Here is a 23053-nt window from a genome sequence, read left to right as displayed (position 1 = left end):
AAGGGGAGCCGGGGGGGGGGGAGCAGCGCTGCTCCCCGAGCCGAGCCCGGGGGAAAACTTCGGCGTCATTGCGCCGGGTGTTGGAAGCGGAGGCTGGCGGGGGCCCCTCACCTGCAAAACCTGGTCGCCTCTCATATATTTCGTGCATTGCATTCATCGCCCGCTTTCTCCTCCAAGGAGCTCCCGGGGGCGCGCGTGGTTCTCCCCGTGTTATCCTCGCAACAACAGCCCTGCGAGGTGGGTCAGGCGAGTGGCCCAAGGGAGCACCCAGGGATTGTCCTGGCCAGGTGGGGTGATTTGAACCCTGCTCTCTGCCTGGTCTTCGTCCTCATTTACCCCCCACATGTGCATGACTGTGCATGACTGAAGTTTTCCCCCCTCGTCTTGGCTATGGTGTGAGTCTGTGCTGTTAATTAATGGGGTTCTGCCTTCGGAGAAGATGAGCCAGCCCTCAAGGAGGTGATTATGTAATTTGCTAGCAATTCATGTCCCTCCCGGCGTGACGCTGCGCGCTGACGTCACGGGGCTGTAATGGTGGTGTGCCTCGAGATTTTTTTCATGAAACAAGTGTGCCTTTGCCCAAAAAAGGTTGGGAAACACTGGTCTAAACCACTGAGCCTCTTGGGCTTGCCGATCAGCTCTTGGCGACCTAGCAGTTTGAAAGCACACCAGTGCGAGTAGATAAATAGGTGCTGCTGCGGCGGGAAGGTAAATAGCATTTCCTGGCACTCATCACGGTGTCCCGTTGTGCCAGAAGCGGCTTAGTCCTGCTGGCCACATAACCCAGAAAGCTGTCTGTTGACAAACACTGACTCCCTCAGCCTGAAAGTAAGATGAGCGCTGCAACCCCAGTCGCCTTTGACAGGGGTCCTTTACCTTTACCCCCATTTTATGCTCACACCAATCCTGTGAGGTAGGATAGGTTGAATGAGCAATTGGCCCAAAGTCATCCATTGAGCTTCATGGCCAAGTGGGATTCAAACTCTGGTATCTCAGCTTCTAGCCTGAGAATTAACTCTGGCTCCTCAATTTATCAGTATTCTGCTTGTCCTTTGAGTACTTCTCTCTCCCTTTTAGGTGTTTGTGTGTACAAATGTTGGCAAATTCCAGCACATTAGACCAGAGGAGGGCAACCAAAATGGTCAAAGGCCTGGAAACGATGCCTTATGAGGAACGGCTAAGGGAGCTGGGCATGTTTAGCCTGGAGAAGAGGAGGTTAAGGGGTGATATGATAGCCATGTTCAAATATATAAAAGGATGTCATATAGAGGAGGGGAAAAGGTTGTTTTCTGCTGCTCCAGAGAAGCGGACATGGAGCAATGGATCCAAACTACAAGAAAGAAGATTCCACCTAAACATTAGGAAGAACTTCCTGACAGTAAGAGCTGTTCGACAGTGGAATTTGCTGCCAAGGAGTGTGGTGGAGTCTCCGTCTTTGGAGGTCTTTAAGCAGAGGCTTGACAACCATATGTCAGGAGTGCTCTGATGGTGTTTCCTGCTTGGCAGGGGGTTGGACTCGATGGCCCTTGTGGTCTTTTCCAACTCTATGATTCTAGACCACTAGATACCAAGAACTCAGGAGCATTCAAGGAAGCTCAACAGTGGAACAGGCAAAACAAAGTACTTCTTCACACACCACCTAGTGAAACTATGGAACTCACTCCCACAGGATGCAGCCATGGCACACACATGCTGCATACAAGGCACAGGAGTTATTTTGCAGCTTCCCCAGAATGGCAGCGAAGTGCAAACTGATATTTCAGCATGCCCCCCCCCTTCACATTTATCCCATTTCTGCCAGGTGAAAGCACAACTGTTGCCAATGACTTGTTTGCAATATTAAGCCAACCTCACCCTGCTTGCAAATCTGGAAGCCCCCTCAGTGTGCCAGAGGCCTCAGAGAGGCAATGGGTGGGAGAGACCCCTGCCGGCAGGAGTAAGAGGCCCAGGCTGAACCCGTCCTCATAAGCGTATCAGAAAAGCCTTGCTGGATTAGGGCAAAGGAGGTCTGTTCAGTTCAGCATCTTGTTCTCAGAGCAGCCAGCCAGAAGCCTATTATAGAACTCCTGCAAGCAAAACAGCTGCGAGGCAGCAATGCTTCTGCATACCAGTTGCTGGAAACTGCAGGAGCAGGGAAGAGACACAGTTGGCTCAAGTCTTGCGTGTTGGTCTCCCACAGGGATCTGCTTGGCCACTGTGAGAATAGGATGCTGGACTAAATGAGCCATTGGTCTGGTCCAGCAGTCTCTTCTTATGTCCATAAGTACAACAGTGGTTTCTCCACTTGAGATTCCCATCCAGACTTTACTGCCACCGACAGTGCAGGCAGAATATAGTCACTGTGACTAGTCGCCACCGATCGCCGTGGTTCTCCTGGGATAAACCTGTCAAGGTTTGTGAGTTTTATGGATGCAAAACTTTCTCAAAAAATGCTTGCAGCTATTGTTTATCTGCTTAGTCTGTGAGACTCAAGGTCAATGCTCAGAGGCAAGGTAATCAATCTACCACTGAGCAGTTCTGTATTCTTTTCTATGTCTATCGTGTTTTGCTTTTGTAGCAGGGTGCACTCTTGAGTTGAGGTTTTGTGGGTTTTCGGGAGATCCAGTAAGACCTTTTATGCTTATAGTAATAAGACTATTACTATAGGGATGCGGGTGGCGCTGTGGTCTAAACCACTGAGCCTCTTGGGCTTGCCGATCAGGAGGTCAGTGGTTTGAATCCCCGCCATGGTGTGAGCTCCCGTTGCTCCGTCCCAGCTCCTGCCAACCTAGCAGTTCGAAAGCACACCAGTGTAAGTAGATAAATAGGCACTACTGCGGCAGGAACGTAAATGGTGTTTCCATCATGGTGTTCCGTTGCGCCAGAAGTGGTTTAGTCCTGTTGGCCACATGACTTAGAAAGCTGTCTGTGGACAAACGCCAGCTCCCTCGGCCTGAAAGTGAGATGAGCACCGTAACCCCATAGTCGCTTTTGACTGGACTTATCCATCCAGGGGTCCTTTACCTTTTACCTAAACTATTACTGATGAATTCTGCTGCCTTCGTGTGTGCCTCTTTGAACTCAGCACAGGAATTGCAGTCCACGCATCCAGCTATTCTGCTGCTTTCTGCCCATGCTTTGGAACTGCTGTACAGAGGCATGGAGACAGGGATGTGTGAGAGACTGGATTTGCACACCAGCCCTGTCAAAGCCTGGGCTCCCATTCAGGAGGGCTGGGAGTCCTTTCCCCACCAACGCCCATAACATTAACATTGCAACAGACCGAAGAAACTTTAGTCGAGTTAATTTTATTGAGCGACAGCCATCTCCATCTTAGGTGCTACAGAGCCTAGGGTTAACCCAGAAGTGGCGAGTGGTGCTCAGAGGTGACCCTTTCTATCTCCCTACATTCCCACATACACGTAAACACTTGCAATCCATCAAATGGCAAAAGGCAGGGCACCTTGGTGCCGGAACAGAAACTTCAATTCTTGCATGGCAAGAGGGAACTACAAGGTTCACCCGCTCCTCTCTTATGTACAATCCCAGCATACAACACACCCGGACTGCTGTAATGTCCACTGCCAACTGGGACAGCACAGTCACTTTGTTTTTTTAAAGAACGGCAAAATGGCATTGGATGCTTTCAAGCCTTCTTTGCCCCGCTGGCGCACCTTTGCACCAACGGTTCTACCCTAACCCACCTCCCCAAGGAAGTGGGGCCTGGAAGGCAAGTCTACGACAAAGCTGGGGTTGAGAGAAGGGTTCCTGCGAACAGCCGCCTCTTCAGCTCCATCCAGAGCAGGTCCTGCTCCTCCTTGGCTCTTGCCATGAAGCCTTGATTCTCCTGGGCTCTCCGGGAAAGGTAAGGGAGGACTTCGTTGACGGGCCCGTAAGGAACGTACTTGTACACGGGGTACCCCGCCTGACCTGAAGAACAAAAGAATGGGAGTTGGTGCAGGCACAAGACCTCTGTACAGGCCCTTCCCTAGTGCTGGATGAACAGATTCTAGGGCAAACGGAGCGTCAGGAACGCTGCATTCTATGCTTAAGGCAAGGGTGTGGTACTGGCGTCCTGTGAGCCTCATCAGGCCGGCCAGACTTTTGCCCCACAAGCTGGGTGTCAGGGGTTTGCAAAGTTAGTGTCTGTAGCTATGTGAACCCTTAATCTTTTTTTTTTTAAGTTGGTATTTTATTCTTTCCCTCCATTTCTTGGAGAAAAGATATATATACAGTGGTACCTCAGGTTACATACGCTTCAGGTTACAGACTCCGCTAACCCAGAAATAGTGATTCAGGTTAAGAACTTTGCTTTAGGATGAGAACAGAAACGCGCTCCGGCGGCGCGGTGGCAGCAGGAGGCCCCATTAGCTAAAGTGGGGCTTCAGGTTAAGACCAGTTTCAGGTTAAGAACGGACCTCCGGAACGAATTAAGTACTTAACCAGAGGTACCACTGTATTGAAGTTTTCACAGTACAATTCAAAGAAGAAGCTGATCTACCAGAAATAATGATCTACAAGAAATACAGTCCTACCTTGACTCCCGAACGCCTTGGGAGTAGAATGTTCCAGCTCCTGAACGATCAAAACCCGGAAGTGAGTGTTCCGGTTTTCGAATGTCCTTTTGGAAGCCGAACATCTGACAGGGCTTCCGCGGCTTCTGATTGGTTGCAGGAGCTTTCTGCAGCCAATCAGAAGCCGCGATTTGGTTTTCGAACATCTTGGAAGTCGAACGGACTTCTGGAACGGATTCTGTTTGACTTCCGAGGTATGACTGTAATGTAGAAATAATGGCAGTGGCACCCACCTGAAAGGTGCCGGAACTCAGTTCTGGCTGAAAGAAAGCTCTGGTTTAGAGGAACCCTTGGTTCACAGTGACAGTTCTCTAACTTGGGGGGGGGGGGTGAGGGGGTCCGTGAATACACACATGCTCACTTACCAAGAGGGAAGGTGATTTGGTCACACATGCCCAGGAGCTGCCCAAAGTAGATCTTGTTCTCTGAAGGGTGGATGCCGAGATCTGCCATCCTGCATAAGGGAAGGGAAGAGGGGCAAATTAAGGTCTATGCAAAATGCTGCCCCTTCAAGAGGTTTTGCTGGCCTGGGGGGGCTCCCAGCTGCCAAGAGGCACAGGGGCTACAATGTGTGTGTCCCCCAATCCCCAGTACCTGCGAAGTGTGAACTTGACTGTGTCTTTGTTGTGGGAAGCCACCATCACGTTGGCCTTACGGCTGTGCCGGATCTCCTCGAGGATGTAATCCAGGCATCTGCAAGGAATCACAGTATTGTGGAGTTGGAAGGGAACCCCAAGGGTCATCTAGTCCAACCCCCCTGCAAGAGGGGGTTGGTAATCATGCCATTGCTACTGAGCTTGCCTTTTCCCTCCCGTGGCTCTCAAAAATCTGAAGATGCACGTCACAGGAACATCAGAAGCTGCATTTCCACTGATTCAGACCATTGGGGTACATCTAGTTCAGTGCTGCCTGCACTGACTGGCAGTGGCTCTCCAGAGCTACAGGGAGGAGACATTCCCAGCCTGACCCAGAGGTGCCATTCTAGTCCATATGGTTCAAAAAAGAGCTGAATCAAATAGGAAACTGCCTTATACTGACTCAGATCCATCTAGCCCCGTACTGTCTACACTGATTGGCAGCAGCTCCCTGGGGTTTCAGGCAGATGATATGCCCAGATTCAGCTGGAGATGCCACTGGGGAATGAACAAAATAATAAGCAAAGCATAAAAGGAAAAAGGATTGTGGAGGGAAGAGGAAAGCGAGCATTGGAACGGCAAATCCTCTGCCTCTGAGCAACAGGCCCACCTGTGGTACATCTCGCTGGTTGCTTGGTAAGTCGGATTGATTGGATCCTCGTAGCCCACTTCGGCTGCCCGGCTACGCTCCTGCTCCATGTAGGCGCCTCTCACCAGCTTGGCACCAAAGTGCCAGCCTTCCCGGCGTGAGAGCTCCACGTCAACCGTCACCGTGTCGTAAGCATCCTGCTCACAGGGAGGCAACACAGAGAAGATGCCTGGCGTTGAGTCAGACCAACCACGTTGCCTACAACCAGTATACTCAGTATTACCCACACTGACTGGCAGCAGCTCTCCCAAGGTTTCAGGCTGGGGATTGATCCCGGGACCATCTGCATGCAAAGCAGGTGCTCAACCACTGAGCTAAGATTCTGGTCCTCATGGTTCCCAATCAAAGAACAAAGCTCCTTTAAATTGAGTCAGGCCATTGGGTCCCTCTACCCTAGTGTTGCCTACAGAGACTGGCAGCGGCTCTCCAGAATTTCAGGGTCTGCCGCACAGAATCTCCTGCATCAGCCGCAACCTCGCAAGGATCCTGAGGATGCCCACCCCCACCCCCGTTGTGTGCAAGAGCAAGCTCTCTCGAACCCACTCCCGGCCTAGTGCCTCACCTTCAAGTAGCACTGGTAGGTGTTGAAGACGGAGGCTCTCTCCCGGTTGAACTTCCGCTGCATCTCCAGGGTGAGGCGGCTGATGGCTGGCTGGAAGTAGGTCTGCTCAGCATCCACCATCAGCCTCACGCCTGTCTCTACGGCTTTCTGGAAGCAAGCAAGGTGGTGGAGTGAGTCACAGCAGCACAGAGGATATCGTCAGAAGTCGGTTTTCTGCTACCTAACCAATGCCACTGTCTAGATAAGAGATGGTGGAACCTTTCTGGGCCAGGGCTGCATTCCCCTTCTGAGTGAACTCAGAAGTGAAGATAAATACAGTGGTACCTCGGGTTAAGAACTTAATTCATTCTGGAGGTCTGTTCTTAACCTGAAACTGTTCTTAACCTGAAGCACCACTTTAGCTAATGGGGCCTCCTGCTGCCGCTGCACGATTTCTGTTCTCATCCTGAAGCAAAGTTCTTAACCCGAGGTAATATTTCTGGGTTAGCAGAGTCTGTAACTTGAAGCGTCTAACCTGAAGCGTATGTAACCCAAGGTACCACTGTAGATTGATAGGTGTGTGTGTGTGTATGTATGTATGTATGTATAATTAAATTTCCAAAAACTTCACATAGACATCATAATTTTTTCTTTCCTTTTGTCGACTCCCCATTCCATTTTCCACAGTGTTTTTTTCAATTCCTCCTGCTTACTGCATCCTATCTTTCCTCTTTTATATCGTAACAACAACACAACAATCTCTCATTCCTTCTGTCGCCCCTAGTTCAAACCCTGCTCGTGAATTCACCATCCTGTAATATTCAAACAGTCCGAAAAAGGCTTCCATTCTTCCATAAAGCAATCGCCGTTAAGTTCTCTTATTTTAGAAGAGTTTGGATTTGATATCCCGCTTTATCACTACCCGAAGGAGTCTCAAAGCGGCTAACATTCTCCTTTCCCTTCCTCCCCCACAACAAACACTCTGTGAGGTGAGTGAGGCTGAGAGACTTCAGAGAAGTGTGACTAGCCCAAGGTCACCCAGCAGCTGCATGTGGAGGAGCGGAGATGCGAACCCGGTTCCTCAGATTACGAGACTACCGCTCTTAACCACTACACCACTCTAGCTGTTAACTTGGCTGATTTCAGCATAGTCCTTTACCTATCCATTCTTCTTTGGCGGGAACTACTTTATCTTTCCATTTTTGTGGGCCGTGTGCTATTTTCAATGGGCGCCTGCTTCCACACCTCACCCAAACAGCCCACCTCTCTCTCTCTCTCTCTCTCTCTCTCTCTCTCTCTCTCTCTGGCAGACCCAGCAAAAAGAGAAGAAAAAGATTAAAAACCCTCCCCAAATTCTTACCTTGGCGAGAACGTCCATCCTTTGCAGCATTCGCTTCATTTGGCGCTCTTCCTCTTCAGTGAAGCGAGAGAGAAGTGGCTCCAGCTGCCCTGTCTGGAAGAAAGGAAGACACTGAGGATGTGGGGCAGATTTTTTTTTTTTGGGGGGGGAGGGCAGGGGACCCTCAGTGTACCCAGAGAAAGAGGATTCTACATGGCAGCAAATCACTCTGCCACTGGAAGCTGCAGTTTAGTTTTCGAACGTTTTGGAAGTTGAACGGACTTCCGGAATGGATTCCGTTTGCCTTCCAAGGTATGACTGTAGTAGTACTAAATAAAAGAGAAAAGTGGTTTTGTAATTTGCTGGAAGCCACAGAGTGGCTGGGGCAACCCAGTCAGATGGGTGGCATATAAATAATATAAATAATACATACATACATACATACATACATACATACATACATACATATATTTATTTTTATTACTATTATTATTATTAACAACATCCCATAGGTAATTAGATAACTAGCTGCACTTTCCAGAAGCAACTGAAGACTTGATCCAACAGGATTCCCCAGCTGAATAAACGGGTCTACAAGCATTCAACTTGTTAGGGTTTTTGTCTTGCTTTCAAACTATGTGCCATTTTTGTCTTTTAAAAGTTATCAGAAAGCGATTAATATATCAAAGACAATAGCAATAATAAAGAGCAACTAAGGGACGCGGGTGGCGCTGTGGGTTAAACCACAGAGCCTAGGACTTGCTGATCAGAAGGTCGGCGGTTCGAATCCCCGCGACGGGGTGAGCTCCCGTTGCTCGGTCCCAGCTCCTGCCAACCTAGCAGTTCAAAAGCACGTTCAAGTACAAGTAGATAAATAGGTACCGCTCTGGCGGGAAGGTAAACGCCGTTTCTGTGCGCTGCTCTGGTTCGCCAGAAGTGGCTTAGTCATGCTGGCCACATGACCCGGAAGCTATACGCCGGCTCCCTCTGCCAATAAAGCGAGATGAGCGCGGCAACCCCAGAGTCGGTCATGACTGGACCTAATGGCCAGGGGTCCCTTTACCATTTAAGGAACTGATTAATGTGCTTTGCAGCCAAAAGAGGGCGCCAGCCAGGCACCAGCTCTGGGATCAGCCCTGCTGCTGATAGCTGCTACCCAACCTGGTTTTTCCCCCAGCTGGAGAGGAGAGATTAAGGCACAGCTGGTGATATAGAAACTGGATGACTGATGCATAGGCAGATCTAGTGCAGCCTTGGCCAACCAACTGGTCTTCAGCTGCTTTGGATTAAGCCTCAGCCACTTATGGCATATGATGATAAGGACTGACAGAAGCTGAAGTCCAAAATAATAATTTATATACTGCCCATCTGACTGGGTTACCCCAGCCACTCTGGGTGGCTTCAAACAAATTAAAACACAGAAAAACCTTTTCTCTATCCACTTCCTCTGGGCCAGACATCATTATATGCTGCCTCTTCCTTGCCTTTTCTCTAAACCAGCTATTCCCCAAACTTGGGTCTCCAGCTGTTTTTGGACTACAACTCCCAGCATCCCTAGCTAGCAGGACCAGCTGTCAGGGATGATGGGAACTGTAGCCCAAAAACAGCTGGAGACCCAAGTTTGGGAAAAGTCTCAAACACTGCAAACTTTCCTCAGAGTGGGAGACGCTCCAACTGTCAATCATTTCAGGTGCCCCAAGGATCTTGCTGCTTTCATTTTTGATAGTGGGGAAGAAGACAGGAAGGGTTACTTTTTCCAGCACCCTAAGGGACCTATGTATGTTCCCCAACCTTCCCCTCCTTGCAAGCCATTTACCTTAATGTTTGGAGTAAGCAAGAGTTTGGAGATCTCCGTCCGGGAATCAATTAGGCTGTTCCAGTCGAGCAGGTCCACTGTTCTGGGGGTGAAGGGAAGAAAGAGAAGGGAACTGTTGCACGGCCAGGCTTTGAAAGGCAGGTAACTTAACAATAATTTTATTATTTACATGCAGTCCATCTGACTGGGTAGCCCCAGCCACTCTGGGCAGCTTCCAGCAAAATATTAAAATACAGTGGTACCTTGGGTTACATACGCTTCAGGTTACAGACTCCGCTAACCCAGAAATAGTACCCCGGGTTAAGAACTTTGCTTCAGGATGAGAACAGAAATCGTGTTCCTGCGGTGCGGCAGCAGCAGGAGGCCCCATTAGCTAAAGTGGTGCTTCAGGTTAAAACCGTTTCAGGTTAAGAACAGACCTCCGGAACGAATTAAGTACTTAACCTGAGGTACCACTGTACTTTTTAGGAGGGAAAAAGTGAGTCTTATAGAACAAAAAATACGGTAATATAGAACATGCAGAGTTTCTTCCATCATGTGGTCCATTCAGCTCAATATTGTCAACACTGACTGGCAGCAGCTCTCCAGGGTTTCATGCAGGGAGTCTCGCCCAGCCCTACTGATTCATTTCTGTTCTTATCCTGAAGCAAAGTTCTTAACCTAAAGCACTATTTCTGGGTTAGCGGAGTCTGTAACCTGAAGCGTATGTAACCCGAGGTACCGCTGTAAGGGGAAAGGGTGTGTTCGTCTTATGGAGCGAATGCAGGCTGCGCAGCTATCCCAGAAAGCCAGAACAAGAAAAGGGATCGCTGCTTTCGCTGCACAGCGATCCCTCTTGTTGTTCTGGCTTCTGAGATTCAGAATATTTTTTTTCTTGCTTTCCTCCTCCAAAAACTAGGTGCGTCTTATGGTCTGGTGCGTCTTATAGAACGAAAAATACGGTAGTTCCCTACCCTTGTGCTGACATTTTCAAGATTCATTCTAACCCCTTTGTGTTCATGTCCCAAGACGTGCCAGCCATTCCCCACTGCCCCAGAAACAGCCCAGCAGATTCCCCAACATGTGTGTTGTCCTCGCCACTGCTCTACAAAGCCACCCCCCATAGTCTTGTTCCTTGGACTCAGAAGCGAGGGGGCTTACCCTGACACGCCCAGCTTCTCGCCTGTGAACCAGTGCTGACTCTCCGCCTTAGTGGCAACCCCCAGCTTGGCCAGTGCTTCCTGCCAAGAAACCAAAACGAACCCATTTTAATGGTTAATTATGAATATTTAAGACATCGTTATGCTGTTTATCGCTCCCCGAAAGGGATTTCAGAATAGCTTGACAAGATCCATGATCGGGCTTGCAATCGTTTAAAAAAAAGAGGAACATGGGGGGGGGGGAGACACAACACAAAAGGAAAAAGGATTGAGGAGAGAGGAGGAAAAACGAAAACAAGGCACCACTTCTGAAAATTGGAAGGTTCTATCTGATGTCAGCCTTACTCAGATACCCACTGAAGATAATTTCAGTGGGTTGACTGAACAACCAGCTGGGGTGGAAATAATTCAAGCATCTCTCAAGTCCTGCGTCATAAATTTATCTCCCTTCACCATCCCCTGAAACCTTCTCCCTCGCACATGGTGCTAAGAGCGGCTTTGTAGGTGTGGACTTTCGAGCAGGGAACAGACACAGCTTCTCAAAACCAAGATGGCTTTGAATAAAGAGAGCTGGAAGGGTTTTGTTGCAGATCTCCTGAGCCCCACAAGAGCTCCCTCTTTCATCAGAGACTCACCACAGCTCTGCGCACCAGGACAGGAATGTGAAAGCCAGCGGCGAATTCCAGAAATAGTCTATCCTGCCTCCCCCCTCCGCTCCTTTTACAGAAGAGGAATGAACCCCCTGCCAAATCACACCCAAAGGTTTACTATAGTTCAGGCTCTTGTTTCCATCTAACAGGCGCCTCCAGGAAAATACTACAGATGGCGTATGACGGCCAAAAACTCCTCACACCCTCCCACAATCAAGTTTTCAGAGATATGCTGATTCTACATGTGGAGGTATGATTCTGCTACCGGAACTAATAAGGCATCAATAATCCAGCTACTCTAGGGTAAGGGGACCTCAGCTTGTTTCAGGTTCAAGTTCACTTTCTGTCTGAAGCCAAAGAGAGCATGCTTTATCCCAGCAAAGAATGGATACAAAAACTTATGGGATATATAGAAATGGCGAAGCTTACCGGAAGAATAAGAAATCAAGGTAACAAACTTTTTATAAAAGAATGGAAATGGTTTGTTGAATATTTACGGATAAGTTGTAAACAGATAAGAACATTGGATGGATTATTGTAATAACCTGCAGTTTCATAAGAGTATATATTTAACGATGAATAAATGAGCAAAATAAGTTAATTTGGATAGGCAGAAGATATTAAAAATAAATTTAAGGAGCCGCAGAAAGAGGGGGAAGGAAGTCAAGTTTTGAAATGTCAAATTGATTGTAAAATCAGTGAAGTGTACAAACCTGAAAAGTGTGTGTGTGTGTGTGTGTGTGTGTGTGTGTGTGTGTATAAATAATAAAAGAGCATGCTTTTTCTTAGCATTTTTAACGTTTTGGTTTTATATGCTTTGGCTTTTAAAATAAATGAATAATGTCTATTGTATTTTGCTTGGTGCCCAGTTATTTGCCATGTGGCACTTTCACGCTTCGCCCTGGGATCCTCCAGTGACGGGCTGCTTATCAACCTGGCAAATAGAATCACAGAACTGTAGAGATGGAGGGAACTCTGAGGATCATCTAGTCCAGCCCCCTGCAATGCAGGAATACACGGCCGCCCCATACGGGGATCGAACATGAAACCTTGGCGTTATCAGCACCACTCTCTAACCAACTGACCTAATAAATGAACAAATCAGAGGTTCAAACATGAACAGGTCTGCAACCTGAGAGCCTCTAGATACAACTCCCACCAGCCCCAGCTTCACATAGCTGCATGATGCCAGGGCTGATGGAAGCAGCACAGTACCGGCTGGGGGTTGATGGGAGCTGTAGTCCAAAATGGCTGTGGTGCCTGGGGGCTGATGGGAGTTGTAGTCCAACAACATCTGCAGGGCACCAGGGCTGGGGGAAGCCTGGCCTAGCACCTTTCCAGAGGGGCAGTGAAGGCTGGATTTTGGAGCCCAAATGCTGCCCCTGATCTCAGCCCCCTTTTTAACCACAAAGAAATGAGGCAGGGTCCTCTGGAAGAAACTCCATCAGCCCCACTGCCCCCCCAAAACCATCCCACCAGGGACCAGAGCACGAAGACTCACCTGCAGCTTCTCCACCTCCAGCTTGGTCTCCAGGGCAGCCAGACCCACCTTGCCCTGCTCGGCGGCCAGCTGGTGGAAAAACCGCCTCCATTTCACCAGCACCTCTGAGAACTGCAGCTGGAAAAAGGAGCAGAAGAGGGAGGGACAGAGAGGAGCGTGTCAGTTACGTGCCGGCATCAGCAATGTGGCCTTTCCAGGGGAAAAATCAGAACTGCAAAATTTCACATGCACATTTTGTCGGTTCTCCTTACCAGGAACTGAGGCCTCCCCAGTGCGGTCAACTTAATGGCAGAAAAGCCGTCTTCCGAACTGCCACCTGCCAAAGAAAGGCAAAGCATGGTCACCCTCTCTGCCCCTTCCTCCATGAAGACGCGGGCAGCACCCCATGGGTGGTAGCCTGCATTTTGTCCTCACAACAACCCTAAGAGGTAGGCCAGGCCAGGCAGAGATTAAAATCCAGAGTCCGGTAGTCCATATCGGCTGCTTTTAGCCACGACATCACATTGGGCTGCTTTGTGTATCACAATTACTAAGATGCAGTGGTGCCTCGCAAGACGAAAAGAATCCGTTCCGCGAGTCTCTTCGTCTTGCGGTTTTTTCGTCTTGCAAAGCAAGCCCATTAGCGGCTTAGCGGATTAGCGCTATTAGCGGCTTAGCGCTATTAGCGGCTTAGCGGATCAGCTGATAAGCGGCTTAGCGGATCAGCTGATAAGCGGCTTAGCGATCAGCTGATAAGCGGCTTAGCGATCAGCTGATAAGCGGCTTAGCGATCAGCTGTTAAGCGGCTTAGCGATCAGCTGTTAAGCGGCTTAGCGGATCAGCTGATAAGTGGCTTAGCAATCAGCTGATAAGCGGCTTAGTGGATCAGCTGATAAGCGGCTTAGCGATCAGCTGTTAAGCGGCTTAGCGGATCAGCTGTTAAGCGGCTTAGCGGATCAGCTGATAAGCGGCTTAGTGATCAGCTGTTAAGCGGCTTAGCGGATCAGCTGATAAGCGGCTTAGCAGCTTGGGAAAAAGGGGGGGGGAGAGGAAAAAACCCCTGCAGGAACTCGCAAGACATTTTTGTCTTGCGAAGCAAGCCCATAGGAAATTCGTTTTGCGAAGCACCTCCAAAACGGAAAACCCTTTCGTCTAGCGGGTTTTCCGTCTTGCGAGGCATTCGTCTTGCGGTGCACCACTGTGCTGTGTTTATTGCAGAGGTGGCTAGCCGTTTTGTGGACAGCGAGCCACATGCAACGTTAGCCAACCCTCTGGGGGCTCCATGGCAGCCGCAGCTGGAGCGACCACAGGCAACCCCATCTCAGCTGATCTGTGCGGATCAGCTGGTGGGTTTTTGCATGCCTCCTATGTGGCGCTCCCAAAGCAAAGGAAGGATTGGATTCTGATTAACAGAATACACACGAGGCTTGACCAGCAAGACTCTGGGAGGGGTGCCAATAATAATCCCTCTCTCCACCCCCTGGCCCAGATCGTTTTATTCACAAAAGAACTTTTTACCCAGTGTTCGTAAGAACCAATCAGATTTCCTCTGAGCATTTCAAAAACCCACGTGGGACAAATTCAGATCAGAAGAAATTCTAACTACAAAGAAACTTATTTCCTACTTCAGCATGCATATGTAGTTCTGAATAAATAAAAGAGGAAGCAAGGAGGAATGCTTTTAGGAAATTCTGGAGGTCATAAACAGCAATAAAAAGGAGAGAAAGGATGGCAAGGAAAGATTAGGCATCTTTATCACCTCCATGTGAAACTATTTCCTGGCCCTAAGATTAACAAACTACATCAAAGTAACCTACTATCTTTATGTACTGAGGATGCCTGATGAAGCAAATGGCCTGTGTTTCAGAATGCTTATACTTGCCTGTCAGGTGTAGAGAAATCAGAGATGCAGAAGCTTGTGGGACTTGATCAGAAACTATTGTCAATGAATCGAACCCAGTCAATGCAATGCTTTCATCGCGGACACAATGGCTTGATGCATATTTTATCATTCCTCATAGTAATCCCATCTGATCACTATATCCTAAACCAGGGCTTGTTTGGTGCTCCTGGTGCAAGGTAGGTGTGATTCAGCTATGTGTGCTTACATGCTGCTCGTTCACTGGGAAGAGCAAACCACGGTTTACTGTGACGTGAAAATAATCAACCCCCTGGGTCTCAAAAGGGTACCCAAGCATGGTTGATATGAAGTGGAGTTTACACCATAATATAGCAAGTTTGATTTCTGGCTCATCTCCCCAAGCAACCCGTTGGCTGTCCAACTAGGTTACTGCAAGAGTCAGTGCAGGATTTATTATGTTATTGTTTCCCAGAGGGGCATATCCTGCCTACCAGAGGCCTCGATGCATCGCAGGAAGGTGTCCATGTGCCGGTCGCATTTGGCTTCATCCGCGTAGAAGTAGGTGCGGGCGCTGATGACCCCGTCCCGCCGGTCGCCAAACTTGCGGTGTACGCTGTAGCGCTTCTCTCTTTGCTCTGGGGCGGGGGTGGGGGGAGAGAGAGACAGGACAGGAAGTGAGAGCAAGTAGACTACTGAGAGACTCGGCACTGGTCAAGGTCCTCAGACCAGGGCTTGCTCTGCTTATCCTAGGGGCACCTGGCATGCAGCCCTCCAGCCCTTTAGACTCCAGCCTCTCTCCAGCCCCAGCCAGCATGGCCAATGGCAGAGGATGCTGGGAGTTGTAGTCCAAACGGTCTGAAAGGCGCCACACTGGCTACTGCCTCAGATTGAACCTTGCTGCACAAGGGGCGGCGGGGGGTCACTTATGCGCCGTAACAGACTGACAGCAGCTCTGCAGTGTTTCAAGGAGGGGGCATTCCCAGCCCTACTTGGAGAGGGGGAAATTGAACCTGGGACTTTCCGCACGCAAGGCAGTTGCTCTGCCACTGAGCCACAGCCTTTCACTAGACTCAGTCAAGCCACTGGTCCACCTGTGGCCATTCCCCAAGATTCTAGTCCTCATGTTGCCTCCTAGGACAAGAGATGGGGCTGTGACTCAGTGGAAGGGCATTTATTTAGGATGTAAACATTCCCAGGTTCAATCCCTGACCTCTGCAAGGAGGGCTGGGAAGAAACTCCCTGCTTGAACCCTGAACAGATGCTACCAGTCAGAGGAGACGATGCTGAGCCGAGAGACCAATGGTGCAACTCAATATAGTGAAAGGCCTTCGTTTGGTGGCGGCATAGCTGCTCCACTTGCCAAAATGTCCTGGGCTGCCTCTGCCAATCAGTGCAGATACTACCTAGCTAGATAGACCTTTATTTGAGTAAATAAAATGGCTGTGTGGCTTTTGTTGGCCTTTGGGTCGCCCAATTAAAAGGAGATTCCTCTACACCAGGCATAGGCAAACTGGGCCCTCCAGATGTTTTGAGACTACAATTCCCATCATCCCTGACCACTGGTCATGTTAGCTAGGGATGATGGGAGTTGTAGTCCCAAAACATCTGGAGGGCTGAGTTTGCCTATGCCTGCTCTACCACAAAGGAAATACAAAAACGAGGTAGCTCCATTTTTCTGCCATGGGAAAATTTCACATTAATGAAGACCCCGGGGGGGGGGGGAGAGGAGTGGGGAGCGATCTGGAGAATCAAGACACTTGGCAGGGGGAGGAAGAGAAGGCAAACACGAAGGACTAGAAACATGAAAGCTGCTTTACTTACTGCCAGTCTCCTTCTCAAATGCAGAGGTACAGGAGCTGAAACGAAAAGATGAACACAAGCCTTATTTCAGCAACCAGAGTCAGGCAAACAGTAGGTCTCTGCGTGGCTTGCAGCAGATTTCTGACACCCAGTTGTTTAAACGCAGCATCCCTTCCCCCAGCTAAACTGCTGCCTCTTCCAGATGTTGGACTCCAGTTCCCATTAGCCCCAGCCAGCACGGCTGATGGTCAGGGATGATGGGAACTGTAGTCTGACAGCATCCAGAGGAAGCTAGGCTGGTGAAAGCCTACTGAACATTAGAAGGTGGCTTCCTTCACCCCTTTTCTAAGTTAGCCTGCTGAGATTAATAAAGCTTGGTGGGAAATCCAGGAGTGGATTTTTGCACAATGGGACTGGGTGCACAGCTCTGGTGTGGATCACTTCTCATCCACTTGTGCTTGGAGGACCTTGTGGTTCTAATGAAACAATAACGCAATAAATCCTGCAAGCCTGAAGTGTGCCTGATGAGTCACTGCAAATAGCAAGTCCAGCCAAGCCACGTATGGGAGGGTGCAGGCAGGCTTTACACACTCCGGGCTTGGCGTGGGAGCAGCCAGCATGCCGCTGTCAGTGATGAAGCCACAAGTGCCTAACCGAGGTCACCAGCAACATGCAAATCTAGCATGCTCTGAGCTGCTACGTTTGACTTGCGATTGTATAGCCCAGGCTATAGGATTGCACAATAAGAATCAGCTGTTGCAGAGTTTGTGCACTGAACTCCTCTTCCGTGCAGTTTCTAAACGCTGCTGCCCCATAGTGCAATTTGTGGACAGAGAATGCTGGATACAGCCCACTAAAATCAAGCATGGTCAGGGATGCACTCATCTAGGCTTTGCAAACAAAATGACAACTCTTCCCCATCCCCATTTAACTTTTCTCCTGCTTGCCCAAGCACAAAAGTTCCCAAGTGGCTGGGATTTTATGTGCTTGCAGTCAGCTTTTCCGCTCCGCAGAATGAATTCCAGAACGACAGGAAGTGTGGGAGGGGGCTGCAGTTATGAAACAGCAGGAAAGAGTTAAAGGAACCAGCGAACTCAAGTTCACTGGATGGAAACCTGCCTTACAGGGAGTTTGCAACCCTAGCACTCGGCAGAAACCTGACCTGTTCCATTATTGTAAGGCTGCCCTGTGACAAGGATTAGCGAGGAGGTTGGCTGAGCTCATAAGCTTGTACCTAAACAGAAGGGAATTTCGGAGGGTGGGAGAAGAGGAAGGGAGGCAGATTTTAGAGCAAACTTTAGTAAGGTAACATGGAGCAGTTTAGTGGAAGAGCATAAACTCTGAACACAAAACGTCTTGGGTTTATTCCCCAGCAGCTGACATTAAGCAGCCTTATACTGTGAGTCTGTGACAAACCACTGGCCCATCTCAGTATTGCTTAGCCCAGTGTTTCCCTAACTTGGGCCCGCAGCTGGTTTTGGACTACAATTCCCATCATCCCTGACCACTGGTCTTGCTAGCTAGGGATGATGGGAGCTGTAGTCAAAAAACAGCTGGATCCCAAAGTTTGGAGAACACTGATCTATACTGACCAGCAGGAAGGATTTTAGGTGGAGATGAACGGGAAGGACAGAGGGAGAAAAACTTATCCCTATGCGCTCTCCATGCTATGCCCTATTTTAAAAACTGTTTCAGCAGCACACAGTAGGCATCAATTGTCTCAGCCTCCCTGAATTTGTCCAATCCTCTTAAAGCCAACAAGCTGGTGGCCGTCACTGCCTCTTGTGGCAGGGAGTTCCACAGTTCAACTATGCAGCGCATTAAGAAGTCCTGAATCTGGGATAGCTCAGCTGGTAGAGCATGACACTCTTAACCTTAGGGTTGTGGGTTCGAGGCCCACACAGGGTGAAAGATTCCTGCACTGCAGGGGGTTGGACTAGATGACCCACAGGGTCCCTTCCAACTCTACAATTCTACGATTCCAGGATTCACCTTCATTACGTGTGTCCAGGTTCTAAAGAGGGAGAAAAAGCTTTTCTCTATTCACTTCCTCCATGGCATGCATGATTTTATAAGCTCCTCTCCCGGTGCCTCTTACTTGCCTTTCCTATAAACCAAAATGTCCCCAAAGCTGCAACCTTTCCCCTCCCCACAGCCTCCCCAGCAGGGGCTCTCACACAGGCTCTGCACATGTTACAGGCAGCTGCTCTGTTTGCATAAGGGACCCGCCTTCCCATCAGCAGACCAAGCGAAAGGGGAGGCTTGCCCCTATCCAATCATGCTGCCCGAGTGTTTGGATTCCCTCCCCTCCTTTTGGCAAGCCCCAAGTTGCACATTGCGTACCAAGCAGAGAGAGAACAATCCACCTTGTGACGCAAAGGCAGCTTTGGTTTCACCATGGCCTCCTGCCAAACAGCTATGGGAACTGGGTTCATAGCCTCAGAGAACTGGTAGAGACCCCAAGCCCAAGTCCCTGCAAGGCGGGAACCACAGCTAAAGAATCCCTGACAGGTGGCCACCCGACCTCTCTGTTTATAGGAGAGTCCGAGGCAGTCCTTTCCACTGCCACACAGCTCTAAGTGCCAGAAAAATATTCCGAACGACAGCCTCCTATCTTGCCATTTGAATCTACTGGTTTATGCCCTCCCCTCTGGGAGCATCAGAAAACATCTTCTGTGGGACAGCCCAGAGCTTTCCAAACTATGTGTCGGCTGCAGCATGTAGCTGTGTCATGCAAACGCTCCCTGCGCTCCTCCCGGGGCTGGAAAGGGGTTAGTTTAACCTCCGGTTTGCTAGGAAAACTGAATTGCTGTGTCGCAAAATGATGCACGTCTGACAAGTACGGAAAGCTGTGCTCTAGAGTTTCAGGCACTGAGCAAACATACCTGAGAATGGTAACGATTGAACTTGCACGCTAAGCAAGTGCTCTACCCCCCCGCCACACAGTGGTACCTTGGTTCTCGAACGGCTTAGTTGTTGAACAAATCAGCTCCCAAACGCTGCAAACCCAGAAGTGTTCCGGTTTGCGAACGTTTTTTGGAAGCCGTGCCTTGGTTTTCGAATGGTTTCAGGAGTCGAACGGACTCCCTGAACGGATTAAGTTTGAGAACCAAGGTACCACCGTACAGGCTATTCATCCATTGAGCTCAGCACTGCTTACACTGACTGGCAGCCCCTCTCTCAAGGTTTCAGGCAGGAGACATTTCCAGCCTTGTAACCTAGAGATGCTGGGGACTGAACCGGCGACTTTCTATGCACAGAGCAGATGTCGTATCACCGAGCTACGGCACACCCCTGTTTTAAGCTCTCCCGTCAATCATCTTTGGCACGGCTTGTGTTTCCAAAAACAATCCACGCGTATTCGTTTCCCTCTCCACCCTGCCTGAAGCCTCGAGATATGCTTGCAAAGATGATAAGTTTGCTGAGAGAGACAACGCACAGGAAAAGGAGCAGGAAGAAAGGGGTAGGTATGAACTTGGCCGTTGCACATTGCTGAAATAGTTGACTTGTGGATCTCTCTTCCGGCACTGTCCCCTGGGCAGCCCCAAACATGCACACCACCTGGATTCCATCATCACTCAGCCTGTCTTCGGCTAAACATCCCCCCAAACCGGTCCTCCTCCTTGCTGCGGGGTTAGTTTCAACCCGTTGCAGCTGCCTGCAGCTGGGAAAACCACCCGCCAAAACCACTCCTATCTTTCAGCAAAGGTGACAGAGCAAAGCAGCTGACCTATCCCTTGCAAGCAAGTCAACACTTGGAAATTACATAAGCCACATCTTCCCCCCAACCAAGGACACACACATCTCTCTCATGCAAAGCCAAGACCTCTTTACTTTCCTGCCCTCTGCCTCCTTCCTCTCACATTTCCTTCTCATGCAATGCAACACACCCAAGGAAGGAAGCTCCCGTTGCAACATAGTAAGTGGCTTGAGCCCAGCCACACACAAACACTCCTCCAGCTGAGCCGCCACAAAGCAGCCTCTCACTCACTCCAGTTCCTTCTTCTCGGCCTCCTCGGTGGTCAGGTCCTCTTCCACGCTGTAGTCCAGCACGGAGCCCACGCCGCAGGCACTGTAGCGCCGGATGAGAGGCTTGATGGCCTCTTGGTCCTCGCCGGCCACAAACTGCCCGTAGAAAGTCAGTTTCATCAGCTTCTCAAAGAGCCACTGCCCCAACAGCTTCCGGCTGAAGCTCATCAGCTGTAGGATGCAGAGTCAAGGGGTTAAAATGGAGGAGGAAGCAGAAAGGCAACTTTGCTCTAAAAAAGGGCCCTGCTAAGCTTCCGAAGGTGTACTAGGAGTCATTGGGGCTGCAGCCACAGCAGGGCTGGCTTCTTCCACGAGCATTTATTTTCACAAAAACAGACATGCAAGCCATGTAGCTTTTTTTCTTGCCCATAGGGTCAGGGGAAGAGCAGATAGCATTACTTCACAACTGCTCAGGAAGAAAAAAATACATTTTCAGGACTTTTTTTCCCCAAATAACATTGCGAAATCAAGTAATTTGCTGCCCCTGTCTGCATGTACTCCTCTGTCCTACTCATCCACTTTTCTTTTTGTGTCATGACTTTTTGCATCGTAAACCCTAGGGAAAGGGGCTGCACAGCTTTTATGCTTTTGTAAGCCACTCAATGGTTGGATAGTGTTTTCGAGGTTACCAGCATGAGTTTGACCAAACTGTGGGAAGTAGTGGAGGACAGAGGTGCCTGGCGTGCTCTGGTCCATGGGGTCACGAAGAGTCGGACACGACTAAACGACTAAACAACAACAAAGCCACTCAATGGGGTTGGGTGGGGGCAGTGACTGCAAGACAGGGTGCAAATGCTTTGAACACACACATGTATTTTAATATAAACCTACAACATTCAGGGTTTTTATTGTTCCCCATTACCCACTTCTAACAAGGCAACTTGGGATACGACTTATTGCATTTGTACCCCACCTTTTTCTCCAAGGAGCTCAAGGTGGCAAACATGGTTCTCCCCCGCCTCATTTTATCCTAACAACCCTGTGAGGTAGGTTATGCTGACAGGGGAAGGCCGATACCCTAAGCTTCACAGCCAAGTACCCTAAGCTTCACAGCCAAGTGGGGAATTGAATCCTGGACTCCCACTATACCACACTTGCCACTGGAGGCTGCTCTGGTAGGGCAAATGCAGGTGCTGTCCCACCAGTCTCAGCTGCCGCCACCCCACCTGCCTTTTGACTTACCCTACAAGGAGCCCGAGGGGGGCTCTACCTGCCATTGTCTCTGGCGCCACCTACTGTCGGTCTCCCTACCCTCTACCCTACCATTCCTTATGGAGCATCAAAGGGCAAGCAGGTTCTCATGGCAACAGCCTTTGTGTGAGAGGCACCATTGCCCTTAGGAGAGTGGCCGGCAATGGGAAGGAGAGAAAGGGAAGGAAAGATGGAGAAGGAAGCAGGGGTGACAACTTGAATAAAATATGGGGGGGGGGGGGAGAGAGGTAAGGCCTGCCCCATATAATCGATCACAAGATGCGGCACATGGACACTAGGTAAATGGCAACTCCCACCAACTTTGGGGTTGCCCAGCCCCTTCAGGGCTCCTACGGAAAGAAGGAAGGAAGGAAGGAAGGAAGGAAAGGAAGAAAACAAAGGAGAAACAAAAGTGGAAGGAAAGGGTGAAAGAAAGAAAGAAAAAGAAGAATTGACGAAAAGAGAGCGGAGAAAGAAATGAATAATAAAGAGATGGAAGGAATTGGTAAGAGAAAGGAAAGCGAAAGCAACGGAGCGCGTATCCTGCGCGGCGCCCCCCGCTCGGCCGCCTCCTCACCTTGTCGCCGTGCTCCACCAGCGGCTCGAGCGAGCAGAGGCCGAGCACCAGGAGCCCCCGGGCCAGCTCGCCGCTGCTCTTGCTCCGGAAAGCCTCTTGCGCGTCCGCGAAGTCCACCGCGGGGGGCGGAGGCAGCGGAGTCGGCGGCTGCTGGTGGCGCGCTCCGGAGGATGAGGCTGGAAGCGGCTGGGCAGGGTCAGCCAAAGGCTGCTCCGGAGGTGCCGGCGCCGGAGCGGCGGCCGTGGCAGAACGCGGACAGCTCCGCGAGGCGAAGGACTGGGCTGCGCGCAGCGCCAATAGCGCGCCTTTGGAGGTACGGCAACGCCCGGCCATGGCTGCTGTAAAAGACGGCGCCAGAGCCCCGGCGAGTTTAAATAGGCTCCGTCGTCCTCTGGCCACGCCCATCGCGCCCCTCCATTGGCTGGAGCGCACGCTTGGGGGGACACCGCCCTCTGGTGCCGCGCCCACTCGCTTCTGGTTGCCCACCCGGCAGCTTCCTTATTGGTTAAAGGAGACTCGCCCCTCCGCGAGACCACGCCCACCGCGAGCCTTCTGTAGCGCAACAGACCCGCTTGACGTTTGCTGCGCTTCACGTGAATCTGGATTAGAATGCGTAGCTTTAGGACCGGAACCCAAGCAGACTCGCCTCTGGCATCTGCCAGGGCGTCGTCACCCACCTGGGAAACTGCATTCCTGCCTCATAGGGAAGGATTGGCAACACTTTGCTCTATCTGTGGACCAGGGAAGGAGCTGCTGTTCTGATGTTTGCTTTCCTCTTCCCTCCGCGGTCCCT

General features: G+C 50.1%; 1 protein-coding gene across 1 annotated transcript; it reads right to left on the bottom strand.

The window, feature by feature from the left end:
* Window positions 1–3271: 3271 nt before the first annotated feature.
* PRODH (proline dehydrogenase 1) lies at window positions 3272–22608 on the bottom strand. The gene is made up of 14 exons (XM_028710008.2): window positions 22261–22608; window positions 20455–20663; window positions 16485–16519; window positions 15155–15298; window positions 13075–13139; window positions 12824–12940; window positions 10674–10753; window positions 9534–9615; window positions 7739–7831; window positions 6400–6546; window positions 5799–5974; window positions 5148–5246; window positions 4919–5007; window positions 3272–3909 (listed from the first exon to the last, which is right to left on the bottom strand). The coding sequence occupies exons 1-14, from the start codon at window positions 22591–22593 to the stop codon at window positions 3716–3718; spliced, it is 1863 nt and encodes a 620-aa protein (XP_028565841.2). The 5' UTR covers window positions 22594–22608; the 3' UTR covers window positions 3272–3715.
* Between the last annotated feature and the right edge of the window lie 445 nt (window positions 22609–23053).

Source organism: Podarcis muralis, chromosome 16 (assembly GCF_964188315.1).
Source record: "Podarcis muralis chromosome 16, rPodMur119.hap1.1, whole genome shotgun sequence".
Classification (NCBI taxonomy): Eukaryota; Metazoa; Chordata; class Lepidosauria; order Squamata; family Lacertidae; genus Podarcis; species Podarcis muralis.
Note: the sequence above shows the minus strand (reverse complement) of the source record. Positions and strands in the feature narration are given on the sequence as shown.